This window comes from Dictyostelium purpureum (assembly GCF_000190715.1).
Source record: "Dictyostelium purpureum unplaced genomic scaffold DICPUscaffold_557, whole genome shotgun sequence".
NCBI classification, from domain to species: Eukaryota; Evosea; class Eumycetozoa; order Dictyosteliales; family Dictyosteliaceae; genus Dictyostelium; species Dictyostelium purpureum.
Genome location: NW_003519891.1, coordinates 341 through 10,156, shown reverse-complemented (window position 1 = coordinate 10,156; position 9,816 = coordinate 341). Strand labels below are relative to the sequence as shown.

At 26.7% G+C, this 9,816-nt stretch overlaps 4 protein-coding genes across 4 annotated transcripts; 3 read left to right on the top strand and 1 right to left on the bottom strand.

Moving 5' to 3' along the window:
* On the top strand, positions 1-1,232 carry DICPUDRAFT_43402 (uncharacterized protein; the record flags this gene model as incomplete). Its single annotated transcript, XM_003294376.1, has 2 exons — positions 1-158; positions 353-1,232. The coding sequence occupies 2 exons, from the start codon at positions 1-3 to the stop codon at positions 1,230-1,232; spliced, it is 1,038 nt and encodes a 345-aa protein (XP_003294424.1).
* Positions 1,233-1,403: 171 nt separating this feature from the next.
* Positions 1,404-2,600, bottom strand: DICPUDRAFT_93219 (uncharacterized protein). The gene is made up of 3 exons (XM_003294373.1): positions 2,250-2,600; positions 1,945-2,145; positions 1,404-1,884 (listed from the first exon to the last, which is right to left on the bottom strand). Exons 1-3 carry the CDS (start codon positions 2,528-2,530, stop codon positions 1,422-1,424), a joined length of 945 nt encoding a protein of 314 aa, XP_003294421.1. The 5' UTR covers positions 2,531-2,600; the 3' UTR covers positions 1,404-1,421.
* A 410-nt stretch (positions 2,601-3,010) lies between these two features.
* Positions 3,011-3,892, top strand: DICPUDRAFT_11664 (uncharacterized protein; the record flags this gene model as incomplete). The annotated part of the gene is made up of 3 exons (XM_003294375.1): positions 3,011-3,119; positions 3,239-3,365; positions 3,625-3,892. Coding segments are annotated over 3 exons (504 nt in total), but the record flags the coding sequence as incomplete, so codon positions are not given.
* Positions 3,893-4,218: 326 nt separating this feature from the next.
* DICPUDRAFT_159415 (uncharacterized protein) lies at positions 4,219-8,586 on the top strand (the record flags this gene model as incomplete). Its single annotated transcript, XM_003294374.1, has 2 exons — positions 4,219-4,467; positions 4,552-8,586. The coding sequence occupies 2 exons, from the start codon at positions 4,219-4,221 to the stop codon at positions 8,584-8,586; spliced, it is 4,284 nt and encodes a 1,427-aa protein (XP_003294422.1).
* Between the last annotated feature and the right edge of the window lie 1,230 nt (positions 8,587-9,816).

Here is a 9,816-nt window from a genome sequence, read left to right as displayed (position 1 = left end):
ATGTCAGTCGAACCAGCTATCATTGATGTTTCAAGATTTCTTGCAGACCCAACTTCTGCTGAAGCTTTAGAAGATTGTCAAAAATTAGTTCAAACTTTACAACAAACTTCATGTTTAGTCATTAAACACCCAAAAGTCAATGAACAAGATAATTCAAAGTATGTTTTCATTTATTATTTAAATTATAGTTTTTAAGAAAATATATAAAATTAAAGAAAAAAAAAAAAAAAACAAAAAAAAAACACCCTTTAATCTTGCGCTTAAAATGGAAATAGAAAGATTAATTAATTTTTTATTTATTTTTATATTTTTATATTTTTTTTTAAAAATTTTAAAAATAATAATAATACAGATTCTTAGATATGATGGAACAATATTATGAACAACCAGTTGAAGATTTAATGAAAGATGTTCATCCAGAATGGAGTTACCAATTAGGTGCCACCCCAGAATTCACTGAAGAACCAAGAGATCACACTGAAGTCATTTCAAAATTATTACCACAATATGCTGCCCATGCACCAAAAGGCGCTGATCCAAAATGGAGATTCTTCTGGAGAATTGGTGACAGACCAGCCGATACTAAATACCCAGAATTAAATTGCCCACCAGTCATTCCAGCTAAATTCCCACACTGGAAAGATGTCATGGATAGCTGGGGTGGTTTAATGTTATCATCATGCGAAGTTGTCGCTCAAATGATTGCCACTGGTTACGGTCTTCCAAAAGATACCATCACAAACATCATGAATAATGGTCCACATCTCTTAGCCCCAACTGGTTCAGATTTAAAGAAATATGGTAATTTAGATCAAATCTTTGCAGGTTTCCACTATGATTTCAATCTTTTAACCATCCACGGTAAATCACGTTTCCCAGGTCTCTACATTTGGTTACGTGATGGTACCAGAGTTCCAGTTAAAGTTCCAGATGGATGTTTATTACTCCAAGCTGGTAAACAATTAGAATGGATCACTGGTGGAGATATTTTAGCAGGTTTCCACGAAGTCGTTGTTACTGAAGCCACTTTATCTGCTGTCGAAAAAGCTAAAGAAGCCGAACGTTCATTATGGAGAATTTCATCAACTCTTTTCAGTCATGTTGCCTCTGATAAACATCTTACTCTTTTACCACCATTCAACACTGAAGAAAACTTAAAGAAATACCCAAATATTTTAGCTGGTGAACAATCACAAGAAGAATTAGAAATGATTAAATTATCAAAGAAATAATCAATTTTAATAATATAATATAATAACTTTTTTTTTTTTTCGGTAATCTAAAAAAAAAAAAAAAACCTTTTTTCAATCTTTAAATATGTGTGATATACAAAAAATAAAATTTTTCAAAAAAAAATAAAAAAATAAAAAAAAGAACATAAAAACAATTTACATTATAATTATATGTTTATTGTATAAGATTTATTTTTTCTTTTTATTTAATTGTTTAGCAAAATAACTTGTTTTGGTTTTAGTAGATGTTGGAGACTTTCCGACTTTTTTATGATTTGCACTTGAGTTTGTTTTTTTTGATTTATTTTTGCTATAATCATCTTCATCAATCATATCTTCATCGTCCTCCTCTTCATCTTCATCTTCGTAACTCTCATCATCTTCGTCATCTTCGTCATCAAAACTTTCCTCATCCTCTTCCTCTTCATCACCAATATCTTCACCTTCGACTTCTTCCTCTTCTTCTTCTGGTTCTTCTATGACTTGTGTTGGTTTTTTACCTTTGGTTGTTGATGTTTCTGGTGAAAATGTGCCACTCTTAAAAAATATTGGGAAACTCTTTAATTTACCTTCGTTTACCAATGACTTTAAATGGTCGCACATTCTTTGGATATCTTTTTTAGTTTCACAACCTATTACATATTCTTTAATTCTATAAATAAATATTAATATTTGAATATAATTATTTCTTACAAAGAAGTAGCAAAATTACCTTTTCATATCACCTTTGTTTTTATTATAGAATTCAATTAAGTCATCTTCTTCGTCTTTACTAACATTTTTACCACTTGATTTCTTTTGAGCCTCTTGTTGTTTAAAAAATTCGTGAATCTTTTCTTCGCTTAATCTAACGATATTATATTGTTGTAACCAAGCTTCATATAAATCTTGTCCTGATAATCCAAATCCTTCTCTATATTTTAATAAAATTATTTATTATGGTAATTAATTTTCAAAGTTGGTAAGTTACTGTACTATTATAGGATCTAAATATTTAGTTTAGTTTATAATATTTACCTTTCAACATCACCATGTTTATCATAAAATTTTCTTGATGATGGCTCTTTTAAGATTGAATAGATTCTACCTAATTTTTGAAATTCTTCTTTAGCATCTGGGCCGTTATTTTTATCCGGATGTACTTCTCTTGCTAATTTATAATATGCTTTTTTAATTTCGGCATCTGATGCAGTTTTAGAAACACCTAAAATTTCATAAAATGATCTTTCATCTCCTGCAATATTTTTAATTGGTTGTTTTTCTTTATTATTTGTTTGTTTTTTATTTTTTAAACTCATATCTTTTATTTATTTATATTTTATTATTTATAATTTATTATTTATTATTTATTATTTATTTATTATTTTTTTTTATCGCCAAATTTAATTTAAAAAAATTAAAAAAAAAAGAGGGATTTTTTTTTTAAAAATTTCACAAAAACAAATTTATATTTTCTTTTTTTTTTGTTTAATTTTATTTTATTTTTTAATTATTTTTTATTTATTTATTTTATAAATAAATATTTATTTTATTTTTTTTGTTAATGATAAGTATTATTTTAGTACTTTTTGGAAATATTATTATTTTTTCATTTAAAAAAATATAAAAGTCAATTTTAGGTCAAAATCAAAGTGTGATGAAAAAAAATTTAAAAAAAAAAAAAAAATTTTTTTTAAAATTTTTTTTTTTTTTTTAAAAAAACAATTTTTTTTTTTTTTTTACATTTAGTTCAATATTTTTTTTAATATTTATACACTCATCACATATTTAAAATAAAAATGGCTGAAGTAGATGAATTCTCAGCTTATCGTAGCGAAAATGTCGTTTCAACTGAACAACGTATCCTTTATTTCATTATGGGTTCTCTTGTTTCATTAGTTCCAGTTTGTATGTAGAAAAAAAAAAAAAAAAATAATAATAATAATAAAGATATAAAAAACTATAATATCCAATCTAAATATAACAATGTTCAAATATTAATTTATTTTTTTAATTTAAATGTTTAGACTTATATCATGCCATTTTCTATTTATCATTCGAAGAAAACATGATTGTTTATGGTTCAGTCACTCTTTTCTCAGCAATTGTTCTTACTTTTGCTTACAACAACATTTACAGAATGAAAAAATTAAAGTAAGCCTCGATCTAGAAAAATAATAATACAAATAATAAGAATGATCATAAATATTTATGGGAAATATAAAAAAAATCATAATCATACACTGGATCAAAATTTTTTCAAAATCATCATTATCACATTCCATCATAGCACAGCCACATAATATAATATACATCACATTTCACCAAATCATAATCACTATCAGATACCATTAACGAAAATTTCAAAAATAGTTACAAATTTTAATTATAATTTTTTTATTTTTATTTTTAGATTATCAAGTGCCAGAGAACACAACGTTCCAAAAACTGGTAAAGTTTCAGGTGACAAAAAGAAAGTTGCTGCTGCCCAAAAAGAACTCCAATCTGTTCACACTTCAAATGAAGCCATCGCTGCCTCAGTCATGTATAACAATGCTGTCTTTTTAATCAGCTTTTTAGTTTTCTCATTCATTATTTTCAAGAATGTCGGTTTAGTTTACAACTATATTACCTCTGTATCACTCGCCAGTGGTTTAACTACCTTTTTATCAACTGGTAGTTCAAAAGCCAAAGTCCAATAAATCTATTCCAATGTAGAGCGTATATATACAAAAAAAAACCTTTTTAAATAAATAAAAAAAAAAAAAAAAAAAAATCTTAAAAATATAATTACACACCATAAATACTCTTTTTTTTTTAAGGATAAAATTAATTCATATTTATTTTAGTTAATTTAAAAATATTTTCATTTTTTTTAAATTTAAATTTCATTTTTTTAAAAAAAAAAAATTTTATTCAAAAATTTAAATTTTTTTTTTTAAATAAACGAGTCATTGGGTTATTATCACCATATTATTTGTTTATAGTTGTAAACAAAGATAGATAAATGGCTAAAGGTAATTCATCATCTAAACCATCACCAAAAGAGCAACCTACCGATAAAAAAGGAAGCGATAAAAGTGGTAAAGATAAAGGCGCCTCAAGCAATGCGAAAAACTCAAAAGACGATAAAGATTCAACAAAAAATAAAGCACCTGTTGCTAAAGGTGGTAAAGATAAAGGCGCCGATGCCCCAATTGCACCACCTGTTCAAGAAAAACCAAGATGGACTGGTAAAACTCCAGTACAATATTTGGTATGTATATAAATATGAGCTTTTCTTTCTTTTTTCATTAATTTTTATATTAACCAATAAATTAATTTTTAAAAATTAATAAAGAATGAATATTGTCAAAAAAATCAAATGGATAAACCAATATTTCAAGAGTCGAAATGTAAACCGGGCAAATTTAAGTATCAAGTGACTTTAACATTTGAGGGTAAAAAGAAACAAAAAACTCAAAAATCATATACAACAGATACACCATTTGAAAGCGTACAAGAGGCAAGAGCGTATTCAGCACTAGTTGCACTTTATGATTTATGTGCCAATACAACAATTTATAAACTATTCCCACCAGAGTTTACTAGTTACTGGCAACAGTTGGACCAAGTTGCAAAAGTTGAGGCGGAAAAAATGAAAATAGAGCAAGAAGAGCAACAAAAACTCGAGCAAACTCAAGAAAAACCTCCATCACATACACAAGTTATTCCACAAATTCATTTATCAGAGGAGTCTATGAGAATTGTACACTCATTGGTATTGGAGCTAGGTATTGGCAGTTCTGGTGCAAAAGATCAACAATCATTTGAAGAAAGAAAACATTTGGACGAAAAAGAAAGAGAGCTTATTTTATCATCATTAGTTGAATTAGGTTTTAGAGAGAGCGACATTGAACAGGCATTATTAAATATTAGCAACCACACAAATATCGAAGGAATTATAGAATGGTTATGTTTAAACATACCAAACTCATTCCTACCGGTTCAATTCAGACCCAAGACTGTTGGTTTAGAAAAAAAGGGCGGTGCTACCAGCGACCAAATATTACCAACTACCATGGTCGATATCAATAAACCGATTTATAGTAGATTAAAGAGCGAGTTTGAAAACATGGGATTCTTAAATAGAGATATCAGTAAAATTATAGGCCAATCAAAGGTTGAAACCAATGACGAAATGGATATGTTCTTTAAGGTCTATTACAAGTTTTTCAAATTAGAAAATAAAGAAAGTACATTAAATAAGGAGGAATCAATTGAACAAATCAATGATGAAAAGTCAGCATTAGAATCAATATATATGAATAATGAAATCGATTTTAAACATATCGATACATTTTATCAATATCAATATAGCGGAAATGATAATCAGAACACAAAACAATTTAAACTATTTATTTATATTCCAGAATTTTGTTGCTATCCAAACTCACTCCCAATTATTACATTTACATCCAATAAAACCACCCAATTAACAAACCAAACTGTTGTTAGATCATTGTTAAACGAATTAAAAGAAACCTCAATTGGTATACCGATGATATTCAATATTATAGCATGGATCGATAATAATCAAACTGATATTTTAAATAACAAATTAAAAACATTAGACCCAATAAATATTGATCAACAATTTAATAATAATAGTAATAATAATAACACAGACTCACCACTTTCATCATCCTCCTCTTCAATTAGTTCATCATTTTCAAATCTATCAATTGACTCAGGTGTATCATCAAATAAATCAACGAAAAATAAAAAGAATGTTGATTATAGTAATAAGCTTACCAATCAAGAAAAAGAAAAGATAAATAAAGATTTATTAGAAAACTATGAAAAATTAATTGCAAAAGATTTAGATAAAACACAAATAAATAAGAAGCGTCAACTATTACCAGTCTATAAAAGAAAGGAGGAGTTCCTAAAAGCATTGGATGCTAATCAAGTATTAGTAGTCACTGCAGAAACTGGTTGCGGTAAAAGTACTCAAATACCTCAATATATTTTAGAATCATTTGTAAAGAGCGGTAAAGGTTCTGAATGTAATATTGTATGTACACAACCAAGAAGAATTTCAGCAATTGGTGTTGCAGAAAGAGTTTCTTATGAATGGAATTGCGGCGATAATGGTGCAATTGGTCAGATGGTTGGTTATCAAATTAGAAATGAGTCAAAGAGATCAGCATCAACAAGACTTTTATTTTGTACAACTGGTATTCTCCTTAGAAGAATTTTAGACGTCAATAGTATTGCCAATGTATCTCATATCATTATTGATGAGGTTCATGAAAGATCAACTGACAATGACTTCCTCTTAATTATTCTTCGGGAAATTATTTCCAAGAGAAAGGATTTAAAGATTATTTTAATGTCTGCTACATTGAATGCGAATCAAATATCAAACTATTTCAAATGTAACCAAGATAGTATATTTTCAATTCCAGGCTTTACATATCCAGTTAAAAATATATATATAGATGAAATATTATCAAACTTAAGCAAATACAATCCAAACTATAAAGATACAATATCCACAACTACAACAACTACAACAACTACAACTACAGCAATAGCCGATCCAAACCAAGAGTTGGAATTAAAATTAAATCAAAATAAAATTAATTTTGATCAAAAGAGAATTAATTATGATATTGTCGAATCATTAATATTATATCTGGTATCAACTGTAGTTAAAAAAAATAAATCAATACTTGTATTTTTACCAGGTTTGGGCGATATATTGGAACTATGCTCAAGGTTATCAAAACCAGCAAACTCTTTTACTGAATTTATTTGTAATAAGATTTGGTGTGTTCCATTACACTCATCCCTTTCGCCACAGGACCAACAAAAAGTTTTTGAAAGTGCACCAAATGGTAAAATTAAAATTGTAATATCAACAAACATTGCTGAAACATCCATTACCATCGAAGATGTTGAAATAGTAGTCGATTGTGGTCGTGTTAATCAAATGTCATATAACTCAATTACGCGTGCATCTGTTATGGAGGAAACATGGACATCAAAAGCATCATGTCGTCAACGTGCTGGTCGTGCTGGTCGTACCTCATCTGGTCTTTGCTATAAAGTTTTTACTAAAGCTATGGAATCACAATTCCAAGATCAAGATACACCAGAAATACTTCGTACATCACTCCAACAATTATGCTTACATGTTAAGCTCTTTATTGGTAATGAAAAGAAAACCACCATCCAACAATTTTTATCTAACGCTATTGAGCCACCAAGCTCAGAGCAAATTCAGTCATCAATCAACGAGCTTATTTCAATCGATGCTTTGGATATCACCGGCAATTCCCAAACCCTTACACCTCTTGGACACCATCTTGCATCATTACCAGTCGATGTATATATAGGTAAAATGCTATTGTTTGGATGTATATTCCGTTGTATCGATCCAATGCTTACCATTGCAGCAACTTTAAGCTCAAAATCACCCTTCTTAAATCCATCAGATAAAAAGATAAGACCACATCAGAAATTTGCATCACATCAAAGTGATCACCTTATGTTTGTCAATGCCTATAATCAATGGAGAAAAGCGATTGCTGACGGAAATGAATACCAATTCTGTAAAGATAACTATCTATCAATTTCAACACTTCGTACTATTCAAGATTTAAAGATTCAGTTTGTAGAAATCCTTTCAGACATTGGTTTCTTACCAAGTGGTATCACAATGAAAAAGATGATTAAATACCAAAAAATCAATAAGCTCAATGGAACTGATGGCATTGAGGATATTTGTGGTTACATTTACAACTCCAACTCTACCAAAACTAAAATTATTAATAGTGTACTCTGTGCTGGTATGTATCCAAAAGTTGGTCGTATAGATTTACCAGATGCCAAATACTCTCAAACAGCAAGTGGTGCCATTAGAAACAAATTCCAACCAGAGGACTTGATGATCCAAACTAAATTACCACCAAGCTCAGTATCAACTCAATCCGAACAACAACAGTTAGAACTTGAAAGAGTATTTGTTCATCCAAGGTCTGTGAATATGAGTGAAGGTGATTACGTTTATCCATTCATCATATTCAATGATAAAGTTAAAACATCCAGAATGTTTATCCATCAAATTAGTAATCTATCACCCTTAACATTACTATTATTTTCATTAGGTGGATTAATCGAAATAGACAAATCATATCAAGAAATAACATTGGATCATTGGTTAAAATTTAAAGCAACATCAGGCAAAATTATAGTATTATTAAAAGAAATCAGAATTTTATTTAACCATTTATTAAAGAAAAAAATTGAACAACCAAATTATTCAGCATCAACCTCAATTATTATTGATATTATTACAAAACTAGTTTTATCAGAGGGTTATTTATAAAAGTAAAAAAAATTTAAAAAAAATAAAAATTAAAAAAATAAATTAAAAATCAAAATCACAAATTGGATCATTTTAAGGTTCTGTTTAATTATAAAAAAAATAAAAAATAAAAAATAAAAAAAAATATAAAAAAATAAAAGTTTTTTTCTATTTTTCTAATTTTTTTTTTTTCTAATTTTTTTTGTTTTTTTAATTTACATTATTTTTATATATTTTTTTGATACAAATAACCTTTAAAAATAATAATATTTAATTATCAGATAACAACTACAAAAAATAAATAAATAAAAATAAATAAATAAAAAAAAAAAAAAGAAGAGAATAGGAATTTATTGGCAATAAAAAAAAAAAGGATAATTTTAAAATCTTGAAATTAACAAAGAAAAAAAGTATTTTATTGTTTTTTTTTATTTTATTGTTTTTTTTTTTTTTCATATTCAAACACACACTTTATTGTTTAATTTATATTATATAAAAATACTATGTGTGTATAAAATATATGTATTGGTGGTAGTGGTGTGTAGTAAAAATAATAATATTATCAATATAATAAAAATAATAACATCATCCAATATAAAAATAATAAATATTTATATATTTAAATCATTTTGTATATTTAAATGAAAAATAATAAATATTGGGACACAAAAAGTAAAGCCAGAGATCTCACATTAAAATTTGATGCGCATCGATAATAGCAGTTAAAAAATTTCTTTTTTTTTATTTTTTTTTTTTTATTTTTTTTTTTTAAATTTTTTTTTATTTTTATATTTTTTGGTGTTTAACTTATTATTTTCTTGCACATTTTATATTTTTATACATATATAAAAAAAAAAAAAAAAATTCACGCATATACATATTCACACGCACACACACACACTTCACCCTATAACAACAATAAACTCACACATACACACTCATATAAATTAAAAATTTAAATAATAAAAATTTTTACACTCACATAAAAAACCAGTTACATTGTTTACCAATAACACACCTATCATTGTCTTTAACACAAACCTATTTTTTTATTTAATTTTTTTTATATTATTTATTCAATAAACATACACATACACACACACACACACACACACACACACACACATACATAATACACACACAAACTAAACATATAGTATTTTTTCAATTTTAAAATTTTAATTTTTTAATTTTTTTTTTAATTTTATTTTTATTTTTATTTTTATTTTTTTTCAATTTAATATATTTACA

Excerpts from the sequence above, each read along its gene's own strand:
- DICPUDRAFT_93219 (XM_003294373.1), bottom strand. The coding sequence starts at position 2,530 with ATGAGTTTAAAAAATAAAAAACAAACAAATAATAAAGAAAAACAACCA. Across the intron at positions 2,146-2,249 it reads AAACATGGTGATGTTGAAAG|AGAAGGATTTGGATTATCAG; the intron begins GTAAATATTATA and ends ATTAAAATATAG. Across the intron at positions 1,885-1,944 it reads AACAAAGGTGATATGAAAAG|AATTAAAGAATATGTAATAG; the intron begins GTAATTTTGCTA and ends ATTTATTTATAG.